The following is a 17,465-nucleotide window of genomic DNA, read 5'->3' on the forward strand; positions in this document are numbered from 1 at the left end:
TCAGACACTTCTCTATGAGACTCGAAATTGATCTCAGGTGCATCCAGTTTCCGTTGATCATCCTTGAGATGTTTCTACAACTTGATTGGAGTCCACCTGTGGTAAACTCAACTGATTGCAAAAACCAAGCCAAGAGGTTGAAGGAATTGTCCGTAGAGCTCTGAGACAGGATTGTGTCGAGGCACAGATCTGGGCTCTGATACCAAAAAATGGCTGCAGCATTGAAGGTCCCCAAGAACACAGTGGCCTCCATCATTCTTAAATGGAATAAGTTTGGACCCACCAAGACTCTACCTAGAGCTGGTCGCCCAGCCAAACAGAGCAATCGGAGGAGAAGGGTCTTCGTCAGGGAGGTGACCAGGAACCCGATGGTCACTCTGACAGAGCTCTAGAGTTCTTCTGTGGAGACGGGAGAACCTTCCAGAAGGCCAACCATCTCTGCAGCACTCCACCAATTAGGCCTTTACGGTAGAGTGGCCTGACGGAAGCCACTCCTCAGTAAAAGGCACATGACAGCCTGCTTGAAGTTTGCCAAAAGGCACCTAAAGACTCTCAGACCATTAGAAACAAGATTCTCTGGTCTGATGAAACCAAGATGGAACTCTTTGGCCTGAATGCCAAGCGTCACGTCTGGAGGAAACCTGGCACCATCCCTACGGTGAAGCATGGTGGTGGCAGCATCATGCTGTGGGGATGTTTTTCAGCAGCAGGGACTGGGAGACAAGTCAGGATCGAGGCAAAGATTAACAGAGCAAAATACAGAGAGATCCTTGATGAAAACCTGCTCCAGAGCGCTCAGGACCTCAGACTGGGGCGAAGGTTAACCTTCCAACAGGACAACAACCCTAAGCACACAGCCAAGACAACACAGGAGTTGCTTCTGAATGTCCTTGAGTGGCCCAGCCAGAGCCCAGACTTGAACCCGATCGAACATCTCTGAAGAGACCTGAAAATAGCTGTACAGCAACGCTCCCCATCCATCTTGACAGAGCTTGAGACGATATGCAGAGAGGAATGGGAGAAACTCCCCAAATACAGGTGTGCCTGTATTTTATGTGCAAATTTGCAAAAATTTCTAAAAACATGTTTTTGCTTTGTCATTATGGGGTATTGTGTGTAGCTTGATGAGGGAAAAAAACAATTTAATACATTTTAGAATAAGGCTGTAATGTAACAAAATTTGGAAAAAGTCAAGGGGTCGGAATACTTTCCGAATGCACTGTAACATCACCACAATCATGTACTGACATGTAACTGGCCTGTGTTGTCCCATTTATAATGCGCTGTAAGTATAACTATGACTACCTCTCTCTTGTCATCATCTCCCCCCCCCCCCCAGTACCACATCAACAAGCTGTCCCTCTCGGAGCCCCAGACAATGACCTCCAGTCCAGCCATGGATGACCTGGACTCAGCCCTACAGGGTCTGGAGGTCAAGCTGGATGGGGCAGACAGCAGCCCCCAAGACATGCTGGTCAGAACATTATGACTCTTTATTCCACCTGACAGAAACATGTCCCACAATATATTGCATTGTGAAGTCAGAATATATGTGTTTGTGAATATGTATTTCAGTTATGTATTTGACTTTAGATAAATAAAGTAGCCTCAGTAGAATGACATAAGATTTTATCGACACAGGGTAACAAGATGCCAGAATGATTTCCCATGCCTATTTGAAAAGTCAGACATGGAATCATTAGCATGTTACTTTGTCTTCAACACAGGAGAACCTGACTGCCCCAGAGCTGAATGATTATTTGAAGATATTCCGGTAAGATCCGACATTTATGTAAAAACTATTCTGATTCCTCAATTACCTACTCTATATTTACAATGGAACACACCAAATCACACACACAAACACGCACAATCAGCACACCCACACCCACACAGCATCTGAAGCATAATAACAGTAATAAGTGTACTTCTGTTTCAGGCCCAAGAGGTTGACTCTGAAGGGATACAAGCAGTACTGGTTCAAGTTTAAGGATGCCTCCATCTCCTACTATAAGAGCAAAGAGGAGAGCCTGGGAGAACCCATTCAACAGATCAACCTCAAAGGTATGAAGCAGACACTAAGGGAGAATCTCAATTGCATTTCCTTGATTTCTTACATCCTCTCTCCTGGCCTCGTTCTCAAAACCCATTGGATGAGATAGTCGGAGAAGGAATCAAGGAAATGCAATTGAGATTCTCCCTTAAATCCAATGTATTTTGTCTCTTTCACCTGCTTATACAAACAGTAAAATTACCTTTCACCCTTTTCAGGCTGTGAGGCTGCTCCCGATGTGAACGTCGCTGGACAAAAGTTCTGCATCAAACTTCTGATTCCAGCTCCAGAGGGCATGAACGAGGTCTACCTGCGCTGTGAAAATGTGGGTTACACACACAAACGTACACTGCCATATAAATAGCCTCCCCTGTGGCTCAGGGTAGAGCATGGTGTTTGCAATGCCAGCATGGTGTGTGCAACGCCAGGGTTGTGGGTTCGATTCCCATGGGGGAGTACAAAAATTGTAAAAAAATAAAAAATAAAAATAATTGTATGAAATGTATGCATTCACTACTGTAAGTCGCTCTGGATAAGAGCGTCTGCTAAATGACTAAAATGTAAATGAGTAGTACATTTCTTACAATCTAAGATCCACGATAAGGTCTAAGATCTTGCCCATGATTGAAGTATACGTTGCTCTGTTTATCGCTCGCTCGCTCTCTCCAGGAGGAGCAGTATTCCAGGTGGATGGCAGCCTGTCGTCTGGCCTCTAAAGAGAAGAGTCTGGCAGACAGGTTGTTCCAGAGCGAGGTCCAGAGCATCCGCTCCTTCCTGGCCATGCAGCAGACCAACCCCAATACACACACCGACGACAGCATGAGCATCAACACACACAGCCTGGTCTCCCCACGCTATAGCAAGAAGTACAAGGTCAAACAGGTACCAAGTAGGGATGAACATCTTCATCGTGTGTGTACCAATGATAAACCCTGATGAACTACATCATGATATACAGGTAACTGCCAAAATAAAGTGTCTTATTAATAGGGAATTTGGCAAGAACAGCTTCAATGCACATTGGCATAGATTCTACAAGTGTCTGGAGCTCTATTGGAGGGATGTGACACCATTCTTCCATAAGAAATCCCATTAGTGTGTGTTTTGTTGATGGTGGAAAATTCTGACTCAGGCGCCGCTCCAGATTCTCCCATAAGTGTTTAATTGGATCTTGTGACTGAAGCGGCCATGGCATATGGCTTACATCGTTTTATTGGCGTTTACCTTGCCCGGAAAATACACCCCACACCATGAGCCGCCAGAACCTTAATTTACAAGTGTTTCCTTTATTTTGGCAGGTGCCTGTATATCAAACACAGTCCAACTCAGTTGAGTCACTTGAGAGACCATTATACCTCCCTCTAACCCCACATAATATAACCTTGACCCTCTCTCTATCTGGCCATGCCCAGTTGACCCCTCGTATCCTGGAGGCATATCAGAACGTGGCTCAGCTCTCCCTGACCGACGCCCTCCTCCGCTTCCTCCAGATCTGGCAGGCCCTGCCAGACTTTGGAATTTCCTTCGTGGTGGTGAGGTAAGGAGGATCTGGCAACCCAGTGTATTGCATGTTTCACAGCGAGGCTAGTCTCGGTACCTAGAACCAAAAATTGTGTGCACTAGCTAGGCAGATACCTCAATTTACATTTATGTTAAGTCTATCACCCAAGATTAGTGAGAGGCTTAGGGCTGGTCTAATGATAAATTGTTGTGGTGAAGTTGCGTCTAGCGGCTGGTCTCTGACCCGTTTAGGTTCAAGGGCAGCAGGAAGGACGAGGTGCTTGGCATCGCTCCCAACCGTCTGATCCGTATCGACCTGGGGGTGGGAGACGTGGTCAAGACATGGCGCTACAACAACATGAGGCAGTGGAACGTCAACTGGGACATACGACAGGTGACCTGACCCGTCAATCAATCAAACAATCAATCAAAATGTTCACATTTTTCTGCACATAATCTTCTTTAGTAATCTACATCGCCAAATACACACACCACTGTCTCTGTATCCTTTTTTATGGTCATTTTGCATGTTCTCATCTTTTCTGGGTGTGTGTGTGTGGGTGTTACGAACTCTCAGGTGGCGATAGAGTTTGATGGGAACGTGAACATGGCGTTCAGTTGTGTGACGGCTGACTGTAAGATCGTCCATGAGTTCATTGGAGGCTACATCTTCATGTCAACACGCAGCCGCGAGCAGAGTGACACGCTCAACGAAGAGCTCTTCCACAAGCTGACAGGGGGCCACGAAGCTCTGTGACACTCTCAACCCTCAACCAGTAATATACAGCAGCTATAGCCCAAGGAGCAATCTATCCATCAGATACACCAGTGGACAGTTTGAGTGTTTAAGGGTGTGGCTGCAGCAGCCTTGAAGAGAAATGACAACCAGTCCACCCTGGGATCCTAAAAGACATGCAGTTGCTTGTTCAATAAATCAAGGAAGAGGTGACCCATGAATATAGTCTAATAGAAAATGATTAACAATGTAAAGAATTGTCAATTCTGAAATCCAGAATTAAATATGTTTATTGACATATATAAAACAGTTGTTTTAATTTCCAGATGAGGCATTTGGCTTGATGGTTGTGTCCTTAAGAGTATGGTGGCAGAGTTTCCTGAAATGTGACTGACGGCACAGGAAGCTGCAGGCAGTGTGTGTGTATCTTTGTGGAGCAGTTGAGACTGTCCGTTGGCAAACCCACAGCTTGTGTCTGCTGGTTCCCATCTGATAGCATCCTCTGTGTCTTTGTCATGTGACAATGTTGTCAGAAACACCAGTCAGTCTCTGTACTGTGTCCTGTATGGTATTAGAGCTGTTGTTGAGTTGTTGTTGAGGGTGTTTTCAGTCTCAGTCTTATTCACCCAGAGTCTTCAGGGTTCTGGTCCCGAACAGTATTGGTTACCATGGAAACAGTTTAGACAGAACTGGAAATCAACAGCCGTCTGGTGGCAAATTCAGCCAAGTCTTTACCTCCAAAGCACAGATAACCCTCTTCACCTACTCCAGTGGCAGAATACTCTCTGAAACAGAAGATTTCTATAATTTGTCAATATTCACTTCCCTCTCTATCATCCCTCCCATCTAACATCATTCTCTTCATGAGTGTGTGTCGTGTGTGAGGTACTCACGTGTGGGTCTTAGTTTTAGGGCACGGCTGAAGTATCGGGGAAGTAGCTTCCCCTCAGTGTCCCCAGGTGTCAGCAATACACCGTTCTCTGACCAGAAGAACTGGATACCCTCTGCAGAAGAAACAAAAACACAAAGGAAAATACTCATGCATTTAGACATGAGAGCACTACAATGGCAGCACTCTGCTACTGTAAATTGCCTCGGTTGAGCTTACCAGACAATGCTTTGGGGACGTCAATGAATATGGCCAGGTCACAGTCTCTCCTCATGCCTGGAGCAAAGGGAGCAAAAAGATACAGACATCAAAACGAAGCCCATCTATGACAGGCTCTATGAGAAGTTACCCAGATCCAGACCCAGATTAAGCCAATTCCGGGACTAAAAGCACTTTAGGAAATCCTTCAATGGCACGCTTTTAAATCCAGGAGTAGGCTATGATCTAGGAGTATTTCAGCCAAAATACTGTCACAGCGCTCTCTACCCCATCTCCCTTACCGCTGATGACCCCGTCCTCCCCCGGTAGGCCCAGGGCCAGGTGTATGTGTGTTCTGTTCATGCGGCTGAGGCCCTCAGAGCGGATGGAGGGCCAGAGGCGGAGGTAGGAGCCATGGATTCCCTCCCTGGGACAATCAGGAGAACCAGGCTGTACAGCCTTCAGGTCCAGATCACACACCTGCCCAGACAGACAGACACACAGCAGACCCTTACTACTAGACCTGGCACTGTTTAGCCATTGTTTATGACCCCGTCATGCTCCACCTAGGGATGCGTCAGAAATGGCACCCTATTCTCTATAGTGCACTAGTCTTGACCCTAAGTGGGCTGAGCTCTGGCCAAAATAAGTGCACTATATTGGAAATAGGGTGTCCTAGATATTTTTCCTACCTGCACAGAGTGTCCCTGATTGGCTCGGATCTGCAGCCGTCCGTCCTCAGGGTGAGGGCGGAGCTTGAATCGCTGCTTGTCATTGGTGGCCACAACTCTCTCCACGTCCTCCAATGAGAAGGCGTGGAACTGTGCATGAGCCAGTAGGTCCTCCACAAATAGGAAGCCATCTAGGGACAATGAGGGACAGCATTATTATTCAGACCTAAATGAGGAGTACAGATTGTAGATTGCATGTCATGTTTATTGTGCAGCAATATGAAATGCTGGTACAGTGGTACCTATTATAAGATAGACAAAATGCAGCCAAATAAACTGCTTTTATACCAGGATTCATGTGAAGTCCCATTTGATTGGCTCCATGGCGCAGGGCAAAGGACAAAGACTTGGAAAGACGAACATCCTTGTCCTGAAAATCAACACATGCACACAGGTTGTGACCCACGTAAAAAAAAAATACTACAGTATAGTATGGTAAATACTATAGTATTCACTGTAGTGTTTTTGCAGACTTTAGTCCAACAATACTGTAGTGTGTACTGTAGCAATTACAGTATAAATACTGCAGTAAAATAAAACTTTAGTATATACTATAGTAATGAATGTAGTGTTTTTGCGGATTGTAGTATACTGTAGTATTTACGCGTACATTACTGTAGTACTCATTCAAATCAAATATATCCATCGTTTTTGAAATTTCCGATGCGCCTTAACTGTCTTGTGATTATTAGCAAGCTGGATAGTCAAGAAACTGTATCAATATATGTCCATTGACTGTGCACAGTGATTATTAACAAGCTGGATAGTCAAGAAACTGTATCAATATATGTCCATTGACTGTGCACAGTGATTATTAACAAGCTGGATAGTCAAGAAACTGTATCAATATATGTCCATTGACTGTGCACAGTGATTATTAACAAGCTGGATAGTCAAGAAACTGTATCAATATATGTCCATTGACTGTGCACAGTGATTATTAACGAGCTGGATAGTCAAGAAACTGTATCAATATATGTCCATTGACTGTGCACAGTGATTATTAGCGAGCTGGATAGTCAAGAAACTGTATCAATATATGTCCATTGACTGTGCACAGTGATTATTAACAAGCTGGATAGTCAAGAAACTGTATCAATATATGTCCATTGACTGTGCACAGTGATTATTAACAAGCTGGATAGTCAAGAAACTGTATCAATATATGTCCATTGACTGTGCACAGTGATTATTAGCGAGCTGGACAGTCAAGAAACTATATAAGTTCATTGTCATTTCTACACAGTTTTGGCCCGTATGTTTGACACCCCTGCTATAGTAGGCCTATTTAATATAGTGTTGTTGTTTTATTATCTTTGACATAGAAGTGGAAGTTTTCTCCTTCAGGGAACCTACTGGAGAAAAACTAAAACAGCTCAATTTCCATAACCTGTAGTTAGGACAGGGGTCTGACTCAGAGCTTCTGCTCTTTCTATATCCTGTAGTTAGGACAGGGGTCTGACTCGGAGCTTCTGCTCTTTCTAAAACCTGTAGTTAGGACAGGGGTCTTACTCAGAGCTTCTGCTCTTTCTATAACCTGTAGTTAGAACAGGGGTCTGACTCAGAGCTTCTGCTCTTTCTATAACCTGTATTTAGGACAGGGGTCTGACTCAGAGCTTCTGCTCTTTCTATAACCTGTAGTTAGGACAGGGGTCTGACTCAGAGCTTCTGCTCTTTCTATAACCTGTAGTTAGGACAGGGGTCTGACTCAGAGCTTCTGCTCTTTCTATAACCTGTAGTTAGGACAGGGGTCGGACTCAGAGCTTCTGTTCTTTCTATAACCTGTAGTTAGGACAGGGGTCTGACTCAGAGCTTCTGCTCTTTCTATAACCTGTAGTTAGGACAGGGGTCTGACTCAGAGCTTCTGCTCTTTCTATAACCTGTAGGGAAAACAATATCTCCAGATGCTTTCCAGTACCCTGCTACTAGCTATAATAGAATTGGAGAAGGAATAATGTAATATATAGAAATAGGGTACAGCCCAAAAGGGACTAATATCTGTCTCTCTTCTCTTACCTCTACACGATTACCTCGCCTCTCCCTTCCTCCACGTCCTCTTCCTCCACGGTCCATTTACAGTTATTTCTGTCGGTTCAACGTGGAATGGATCTCTCTCAACTCTCATTACAGTAGGCTAAACAGCAAGGCAAGCTACCGCAATGACTCAAATGGTATGGTGCCCGACATGCCTACTAAACATGCCAAATGCCATGCGTACTAAAGATAAGTTCGCACATTCAAAGCGCAATGTTGAATGTTCGCACGTAAGCACAATCAACAACTGTGGTCGTACAACTCACTGGCAAAATATACATTTACATATATGGTAAAAACAGAACGAAATGTAAACAAGCAGGCACATTCCACTTCCACTTTGTTCAGACTCCAACCAGTAGGTGGCAGTAAGTGACTTTATCTCTTTGTTCTGTGTCAATAAAGACAGGATAGAGGCTACGTCTTTAGCAGGTAAGAATATATTGTAGCAGCTGGCCAATGATTGAGTGAAATATAACAATCATGTTTCTAACTACATTTTGGTACATGTCCCTATAAAGCCTTTATGAAGTGATCTGAAACATGTTTATTTAGAGATGTACGGGCTAATATTTTCATAATTCAGTGTCAGCAAGCTAACAGTTAGCTGGCTAACATTGGGCCAGCTAGCATCAAAACAGCTGTAAACACTCAAATACATGAATCACTCATGTTTGTCGTGCCCTTACTCGCTACTAAGAACCTGTAATGTTTTCTAGTTATGAACAACAGTGCTTGATGTGTAGCTATCGAAAATGACTGATCGTTATGTCTTGCATGCGGCGCTTGTTGGGAAGAGAAGCATGAGGGGTTTCTTGCCTTCACCATAACGTTAGGCTTAGCGTTCTGTGTATGGTTGGTATTTCCGGTTTTTATTTTTAAAACTGATTATGGCTGAGCCTAACCGAACCACACAGCTGATTGCAAGGACATATGCTTTGGTCGACTATGTTCGGTTAAGTTCTGCTATTGTTGACATATTGTGCATCACCTGCCATACATGAAGATATTGAAAATACAATTGACAACCTACCGGCGTCGCAAAGAAATTGGGTTAACAACCCTTTCCTGTGGATACCCTGCCTCCAGCTCTTACTGCCAAAAGGACCAACAGCATGTACAACCTGTAGAGTAAGTGTAAATATCATTGTATTGGCCTGCAGAGACTATTGCATCTCTTCAGTCAGACTGATAATCCATGGAGTAACCATGGCAAGTTTGATGTTTAGACAAGGGTGGCGAGTCCAATCAGACTTCTCTGAAGTATATTGATTGCCAGTGTGAGGGAGCACACTGCAACACTTCAGTAGGTGCTTCACTGGTTCTTTGTTTCTTACATGTCATCCTATCCATCAGACTCTCTTGTAAATCATTCTCCTCTCTCTTCCTTCTCCCCTACCTATGTGCCCCTCTCCCTCCCCCCTTTCTCTCTCTCCATCTCCCTCCTCTCTCTACAGTCATGGAGTTCCCCCAACACTCCCTGCAGCTCCTATCAGGTCTGCGTTCTCAGCGTCAGCGTAGGTTCCTGTGCGACTGCACCGTCCTCGTGGGTTCCTCCCGTTTCCTCGCCCACCGGGCTGTCCTGGCCTCCTGCTCTCCATTCTTCCACATGTTCTACTCTGATCCCCCAGGGTCTGCTGGTGCTGGCGGGACCAGCTCGGTCACGCTGGACGGGGATATTGTGACAGCAGCGGCGTTCGGTCTGTTGTTAGACTTCATGTACGAAGGCGTGCTGAGGTTGGAGACTCCTCCCCCAGCAGAGGACGTTCTGGCGGCGGCAAGCTTCCTCCACATGAACGAGGTGGTCCGGGTGTGTAAGAGACGGCTACAGCACCGACCGCCACCGGCTGAGGCAGACAGCACGCGCCCGGAGGAGAGTGGAGTGGCAGCAGTGGGTGGTAGTGGACCCGGGGTTGGCATGGAAACAGGAGCTGCCAAAGCGGTGGCCGTGGCAATGTCAGTGTCTCAGTCTGCGTCAATGGCGATGCAGAGAAGCCAGTTGGGCTCTTCTACGAGGTCAGAGAGGAGGGTGGAGGTTCTGGCGCACGCTCCTCTGAGTCCGGACATGGCCGACACCACCCAGCCCGGCATGGACCACGCTCTCACTCATGTGGGTGAGCTGGTTACCCTCTCCTCCGTTCCCTCTCTCCGGCTGGGGGGTCAGAGTCAGGGAGAGGGTCAGGGAGGCTCGGCCCTCTGCAGCCCCTGCAGCTCCACAGAGTCATACAGTCACAGTAGCCACCAGCGCCAGCCCTCTTCATCAGCGGCATCACCAGTGGTACCTGTGACCCAGACTGATGGCTCCAGCTCCATGGTGGGGATACTGACCCAGTCCGACCACAGCAGCTCCTCCAGCCCAGAACAGGACAGCCATGACCCTGTCTCTGACAACAAGAGCACAGTCATCACACCAGGCATGCAATGCCAGCAGCATGGTCTCAGTATCAACACACACCCTCAGATTAGAATACAGCCTCCACACTCACTCCTCACCTCACCTCCCAACCTGAACCTTGTACCCCATCAGGGCCAAACCTCGACCCTGTCCAGGCCTGAAGGGCTGCAGCATGGGGGGTCAGAGAGGGAGAGCAGGGAGGTTAGTGAACACTCTAACATGGGGACTGTGGTAGTGGAGGAGCCCCTGGCAGGAGGAGAAGTGGAGCAGGAGGATGTGGTGAAGGTAAAGGTGGAGGCCATAGTGATCTCAGACGAGGAGTTTGAGGAGATGGAAGGAGTGGTGATGAGGAGAGGAATAGAGGGGAGAGAACGAGGGATTATGATGGAGGTAGAGGACAGGAATGACTTTGATGATGATAACCACGGAGACGAACTGAACAACCCCCACTTCCTCCCTTTTCACCCCCACCACGCCTTACTCCAGATGACCCATTCCCACCCCTCTGAGCCTCTCTCATTCCCCCTCTCCCCCTCCGGACCAGGCACCACCTCCTCTGACGTTCCCCCTTTCCCCTCCTCCCTCTTCCCTTCTGTGGGCCAACATTCTGACCAGCCCGTCTACTTCCAGGATTCCATGGGGAACTACGTTGAGGATGTCCCCACGTGCAGCGTCTGCGGGAAGACGTTCTCGTGCGCGTACACCCTGAGGCGACACGCCATTGTGCACACGCGCGAGCGCCCCTACGAGTGCCGCTACTGTTACCGTAGCTACACACAGTCAGGTGACCTGTACCGCCACATTAGGAAGGCTCATGACTCCAGCCTGCCAGCCAAACGCAGTAAGGGAGACACTGAGGAGGGCCAGCCTCCACACAGCTAGCTGTATACTTCTCCATACTAAAGAGAATGACACATTATTTATGCCTTCCCCCTTCCAACACCAGACATCCTGGTCTTGCATGTCCGATCTGGGATACATTCAAAATGATCTGAAAAACGCCAGAGGCCCAGACCTAGTGCACAGGTTGAGGGAGGATTTAGAGCCTGTCGCCCAGATGTTTCCCTCCACCAGGATGGTCTTTTCAGACCTAGTGGTGAGACAGGTGGTGCAAGCCAGACATGCCCGGGAATGAGCAGACCTGGCACTTGGTCAACTAGCTGGGTCTGCATTCCTGAGGGACAGGGGCCAGTGGTGTTTTAGCTATTTTAAATGGGACTTTCAGGACATTTGTCTTTTACATATGTATCTGTACCAGATGTCTTACTATGACCTCAGTGCCAAAATAATTTGTGTACTGTACTACAGGTAACTGCCAAAATAAAGGAAACACAAGTAAATGAGAGACGCAAAGTATATTGAAAGCAGGTGCTTCCCCGCAGGTGTGATTCCTGAGTTAATTAAGCAATAACATCCCATCATGCTTATGGTCATGTATAAAAATGCTGGGCAGGCCATTATTTTGTCTACCATGGCCATGCCCCCATCCACAGGTGCGAGTGGTCACTGAATGGTTTGATCAGATGTAAAACATGCCATGGCCGTCTCAGTCACCAGATCTCAACCCAACTGAACACTTATGGGAGATTGTGGAGGGGCGCCTGAGACAGCGTTTTCCACCACCATCAAAATACCAGATGGAATTTCTTGTGGAAGAATGGTGTCGCATCCCTCCAATAGAGTTCCAGAAACTTGTAGAATCTATGCCAAGGTGCATTGAAGCTGTTCTGGCTCGTGGAGGCCCAACACCCTATTAAGACATATGGTGGTGTTTCCTTTATTTTGGCAGTTATCTGTATGTTATGATATATTCTAGATAGAAATCGGCAGTTGTCAAGGGTACAGTTTTTATCAAAGCTAATAGCATAATTGTCTGATACTTCTATATAGAACTCTCCATTGTTGCCAACTTTCACGATTGGATGAGTATCATTACTACTTCATTGCTGTGAATAGAACATGGACAGTTCTTCAGTCCAACATATTTAGATATTTCCTTCCATTGGAGTACTGTTCAATAAATGACTTCAACACAATCTGTATTACAATAATATGAGTAGAACTGTTGACAGACAACAAAAAGAACATGGTACAATAGCTACAGAAGTCACAAGAAGCAGCAAGCACAATTCACCCCATGGATCTGTAAAAGATAGACACTGTCCATTACAACACTGGGGACTGTGAGGAGTGTTCTACCCATTGTCTGTCCATTATTCCTATTTTCACAAGCTAAGCAATGGCTACTGAGCACAACCAATGTGTTGAGGCAGTCTTCGGGCTGCAGCAGGAAAATGAGGGTAGAGAAGGGATTGATCTTTGCTTTGGTTTCTTCCATGTCAGTCATCCACTGGCACGTGTATCTGTCAAAGATGAATCATGTGTTATTACACATGGGCTACATATGGTAACGCATGCTAATGGTCCTCTTAAAACAAATTCTTGTTTTGCACACTCGCCACTTCTGTCAGATCCGGCCAGGCCATTGCCATAACGATGCCGTCATCAGAGTTGGGCGGAGTCTCAAGGTTCCAGTAGGTGACGTTATGGAACACTGAGGACACCTTCACTGCACTGGACACACACATTACCTCACATATAACATTACTGTAAGTGAGTGAAGAGTTTAAATATGCAGCATGGTGTTGTACAGTATGTGTCCAAGCTGCAGACAATGGAAAAGGAAGTGCATCATATTTCCTGGTTGGTGTGTGGGGATCACAGCACAAACATTGATTATAGCTATCTTTGGGAGTTGTTGCCCAGTGGCAAATGTTTTGTAGATTTTGGTCAGTGTTGACAGCCAGATTTAAGCAGATGCTGACAGTATTCCTTGTGAGTTGTTGACCTGCTATGGTAGATTATGTGAATGTTGGCCAGACAGTGATGATTCTGCCAGTGTTTATTGTTTACCTCCTGGTCAGAGCCTGGTTTGTTGACCTCTCTTCGCACCAGGCCTGTGTAGCCCTGTGGACAGCTCCTGACCTTTTAACCCACGACCCCTGAACGACACAGTTTTTCTCTATGGGAAATGTGGAACAGAATCTGTATTAAAGTAATCCGTATTGACAGTAGGCTACACACAACACTCAGTACTCTTTGTGACATCAGATGTTGGTTTTCCACAGCGGATTATGTACAGAAGTCATGCATGCAGCTACTTCTGCCTCAACGTACCATGTTTTCAGTCTTTGATGGTGGCTGTAAAGAACTGGGACACCTCTGCATGGTAGCCTGTGAACAGAGTGGCATTCTGCCTGTCTCAGAGTCCAGCTGTAACGTGGTCACACTGCAATTGGATGACTTCCTGAAAGCGAGGGGCAAAATGTCAGAAACATGTAAATGGCTCATATGCACTATTATAGATTACAATACATTCCATTTATGGGCATTTGGGCCATCACACGTTGTTCCTATGTTTATCTTTAGCGGTTGTTACTTCCCACTTCCTCTCTCTTGCAACGTCATTTGAGTAGGCGGGATTTAGCGCAAAGACACACCTTTCCCAGAACAGAAGGCAAGTTAGCTGGCTTCGGCATTGATCTTCCTTGGTAATATACCCTCTGCGGATTTCAGTTTTAAGGAAAATGTATGCACTGCAGTGAATAAATATCAAATAAAATAGATCATTGGCAAACCTATGATAACAGTATAATTGGCAAACGTTAGCTAGCTAGCATGTCTATTCAACAATGCAATGGACTAATTCCCTTGCTCAGCCTGCAAGATTTCTAGGGCACTCGCAAACAAAAATATTTCAAACATTTGGTTGACACTATTGATACAGTGTGTGGACTGAAAAACACAGTTAAACTATGTAGAAAAAAAATAAACTTGGGCAAGTAAACTTTGACGTGTTGGATAAGTGCTTCTTCTTCACCACAGGAAGATATGTTTTTGGCGCGTGCAGTCAACTAATTTGGGGTATGCTGCCCCTCTTTTACATTTATTTTATTTCACCTTTATTTAACCAGGTAGGCCAGCTGAGAACAAGTTCTCAATTACAACTGCAACCTGGCCAAGATAAAGCAAAGCAGTGCGAAACAAACAACACAGAGTTACACATGGGATAAACAAATGTACAGTCAATAACACAATAGAAAATCTATATACAGTGTGTGCAAATGTAGTAAGATTAGGGAGGTAAGGCAATAAATAGGCCATAGTGGCAAAATAATTAGAATTTAGCACTAACACCAGAGGATTATATGTGCAGAAGATGAACGTGCAAGTAGAGATACTGGTGTGCAAAGGAGCAAAATAATAAATAACAATATGGGGATGAGGTAGTTGGGTAGGCTATTTACAGATGGGCTGTGTACAGGTGCAATGATCGGCAAGCTGCTCTGACAGCTGATGGTTGCTGGAGCGCGTGCTACGGGTGGGTGCTGATATGGTGACCAGTGAGCTGAGATAAGGTGGGGCTTTACCTTTAAGACTTATAGATGACCTGGAGCCAGTAGGTTTGGCGAAGAATATGAAGCGAGGGCCAGCCAACGAGAGCATACAGGTCGCAGTGGTGGGTAGTATCTGGGGCTTTGGTGACAAAACAGATGGCACTGTGATAGACTACATCCAATTTGCTGAGTAGAGTGTTGGAGGCTATTTTGTAAATGACATCGCCGAAGTCAAGGATCGGTAGGATGGTCAGTTTTACGAGGGTATGTTTGGCAGCATGAGTGAAGGATGCTTTGTTGCAAAATAGGATGCCGATTCTAGATTTCATTTCGATTGGAGATGCTTAATGTGAGTCTGGAAGGAGAGTTTACAGTCTAACCAGACACCTAGGTATTTGTAGTTGTCCACATATTCTAAGTCAGAAGCGTCCAGAGTAGTGATGCTGGACGGGCGGGCAGGTGCGGGCAGCGATCGGTTGAAGAGCATGCATTTAGTGTTACTTGCATTTAAGAGCAGTTGGAGGACACAGGAGAGTTGTATGACATTGAAGCTCGTCTGGAGGTTTGTCAACACAGTGTCCAAAGAAGGGCCAGATGTATACAGAATGGTGTTGTCTGCGTAGAGGTGGATCAGAGAATCACCAGCAGCAAGAGCGACATCATTGATATATACAGAGAAAAGAGTCGGCCTGAGAATTGAACCCTGTGACACCCCCATAGAGACTGCCAGTCTCATTCCCTTTATTCTCATATTGTCATATTCTCCTTGTGTTCTCCCATTTCCTTTTCTTCCTCTGCCCTCCCCCCATCATGTTCAATTTCCTCCTCCTCTCCTGTTGCTCCCTCCTCCACACTGAGTCAGACCAGACTCTCCTCTTCTCCTGTTGCTCCCTCCTCTACACTGAGTCAGACCAGACTCTCCTCTTCTCCTGTTGCTCCCTCCTCCACACTGAGTCAGACCAGACTCTCCTCTTCTCCTGTTGCTCCCTCCTCCACACTGAGTCAGACCAGACTCTCCTCTTCTCCTGTTGCTCCCTCCTCCACACTGAGTCAGACCAGACTCTCCTCTTCTCCTGTTGCTCCCTCTTCCACACTGAGTCAGACCAGACTCTCCTCTTCTCCTGTTGCTCCCTCCTCCACACTGAGTCAGACCAGACTCTCCTCTTCTCCTGTTGCTCCCTCCTCCACACTGAGTCAGACCAGACTCTCCTCTTCTCCTGTTGCTCCCTCCTCCACACTGAGTCAGACCAGACTCTCCTCTTCTCCTGTTGCTCCCTCCTCCACACTGAGTCAGACCAGACTCTCCTCTTCTCCTGTTGCTCCCTCCTCCACACTGAGTCAGACCAGACTCTCCTCTTCTCCTGTTGCTCCCTCCTCCACACTGAGTCAGACCAGACTCTCCTCTTCTCCTGTTGCTCCCTCCTCCACACTGAGTCAGACCAGACTCTCCTCTTCTCCTGTTGCTCCCTCCTCCACACTGAGTCAGACCAGACTCTCCTCTTCTCCTGTTGCTCCCTCCTCCACACTGAGTCAGACCAGACTCTCCTCTTCTCCTGTTGCTCCCTCCTCCACACTGAGTCAGACCAGACTCTCCTCTTCTCCTGTTGCTCCCTCCTCCACACTGAGTCAGACCAGACTCTCCTCTTCTCCTGTTGCTCCCTCCTCCACACTGAGTCAGACCAGACTCTCCTCTTCTCCTGTTGCTCCCTCCTCCACACTGAGTCAGACCAGACTCTCCTCTTCTCCTGTTGCTCCCTCCTCCACACTGAGTCAGACCAGACTCTCCTCTTCTCCTGTTGCTCCCTCCTCCACACTGAGTCAGACCAGACTCTCCTCTTCTCCTGTTGCTCCCTCCTCTACACTGAGTCAGACCAGACTCTCCTCTTCTCCTGTTGCTCCCTCCTCTACACTGAGTCAGACCAGACTCTCCTCTTCTCCTGTTGCTCCCTCTTCCACACTGAGTCAGACCAGACTCTCCTCTTCTCCTGTTGCTCCCTCCTCCACACTGAGTCAGACCAGACTCTCCTCTTCTCCTGTTGCTCCCTCCTCCACACTGAGTCAGACCAGACTCTCCTCTTCTCCTGTTGCTCCCTCCTCCACACTGAGTCAGACCAGACTCTCCTCTTCTCCTGTTGCTCCCTCCTCCACACTGAGTCAGACCAGACTCTCCTCTTCTCCTGTTGCTCCCTCCTCCACACTGAGTCAGACCAGACTCTCCTCTTCTCCTGTTGCTCCCTCCTCCACACTGAGTCAGACCAGACTCTCCTCTTCTCCTGTTGCTCCCTCCTCCACACTGAGTCAGACCAGACTCTCCTCTTCTCCTGTTGCTCCCTCCTCCACACTGAGTCAGACCAGACTCTCCTCTTCTCCTGTTGCTCCCTCCTCTACACTGAGTCAGACCAGACTCTCCTCTTCTCCTGTTGCTCCCTCCTCTACACTGAGTCAGACCAGACTCTCCTCTTCTCCTGTTGCTCCCTCTTCCACACTGAGTCAGACCAGACTCTCCTCTTCTCCTGTTGCTCCCTCCTCCAC

General features: G+C 46.9%; 3 protein-coding genes and 1 long non-coding RNA gene across 6 annotated transcripts in view; 2 read left to right on the forward strand and 2 right to left on the reverse strand.

Annotated features, from left to right (window-relative positions):
* The window catches only part of LOC115205590 (fermitin family homolog 3), a 12,776-nt gene extending 8,178 nt beyond the window's left edge, over positions 1 to 4,598 (forward strand). Inside the window, exons 8-15 of the mRNA XM_029771732.1 lie at positions 1,340 to 1,474; positions 1,728 to 1,774; positions 1,940 to 2,064; positions 2,272 to 2,378; positions 2,723 to 2,935; positions 3,466 to 3,590; positions 3,806 to 3,947; positions 4,131 to 4,598. Of these exons, the coding sequence (XP_029627592.1) occupies positions 1,340 to 1,474; positions 1,728 to 1,774; positions 1,940 to 2,064; positions 2,272 to 2,378; positions 2,723 to 2,935; positions 3,466 to 3,590; positions 3,806 to 3,947; positions 4,131 to 4,310 (1,074 nt within the window). The 3' untranslated portion in view covers positions 4,311 to 4,598. The remainder of the gene's footprint in view (positions 1 to 1,339; positions 1,475 to 1,727; positions 1,775 to 1,939; positions 2,065 to 2,271; positions 2,379 to 2,722; positions 2,936 to 3,465; positions 3,591 to 3,805; positions 3,948 to 4,130) is intronic.
* On the reverse strand, positions 4,564 to 8,509 carry trpt1 (tRNA phosphotransferase 1). 2 transcript variants are annotated; one of them, XM_029771738.1, is made up of 7 exons: positions 8,124 to 8,509; positions 6,396 to 6,477; positions 6,069 to 6,238; positions 5,679 to 5,856; positions 5,398 to 5,454; positions 5,183 to 5,293; positions 4,564 to 5,074 (listed from the first exon to the last, which is right to left on the reverse strand). In XM_029771738.1, exons 1-7 carry the CDS (start codon positions 8,178 to 8,180, stop codon positions 5,052 to 5,054), a joined length of 678 nt encoding a protein of 225 aa, XP_029627598.1. In that variant the 5' UTR covers positions 8,181 to 8,509; the 3' UTR covers positions 4,564 to 5,051. The 2 variants fall into 2 exon arrangements, with proteins under 2 accessions (XP_029627598.1, XP_029627597.1); XM_029771737.1 differs by having other exon boundaries at positions 4,564 to 5,293.
* Positions 8,510 to 8,542: 33 nt separating this feature from the next.
* On the forward strand, positions 8,543 to 11,879 carry LOC115205591 (zinc finger and BTB domain-containing protein 3). Of its 2 annotated transcripts, none has more exons than XM_029771734.1 (2): positions 8,543 to 8,573; positions 9,599 to 11,879. In XM_029771734.1, the coding sequence occupies exon 2, from the start codon at positions 9,601 to 9,603 to the stop codon at positions 11,416 to 11,418; it is 1,818 nt and encodes a 605-aa protein (XP_029627594.1). In that variant the 5' UTR covers positions 8,543 to 8,573; positions 9,599 to 9,600; the 3' UTR covers positions 11,419 to 11,879. The 2 variants fall into 2 exon arrangements, with proteins under 2 accessions (XP_029627594.1, XP_029627595.1); XM_029771735.1 differs by lacking the exon at positions 8,543 to 8,573 and adding an exon at positions 8,580 to 9,272.
* Positions 11,880 to 12,558: 679 nt separating this feature from the next.
* Positions 12,559 to 13,954, reverse strand: LOC115205594 (uncharacterized). The gene is made up of 3 exons (XR_003880642.1): positions 13,714 to 13,954; positions 13,450 to 13,558; positions 12,559 to 13,110 (listed from the first exon to the last, which is right to left on the reverse strand). It is a non-coding gene; the product is annotated as an uncharacterized LOC115205594 (long non-coding RNA).
* Positions 13,955 to 17,465: the final 3,511 nt, after the last annotated feature.

This window comes from Salmo trutta, chromosome 13 (assembly GCF_901001165.1).
Source record: "Salmo trutta chromosome 13, fSalTru1.1, whole genome shotgun sequence".
Classification (NCBI taxonomy): domain Eukaryota; kingdom Metazoa; phylum Chordata; class Actinopteri; order Salmoniformes; family Salmonidae; genus Salmo; species Salmo trutta.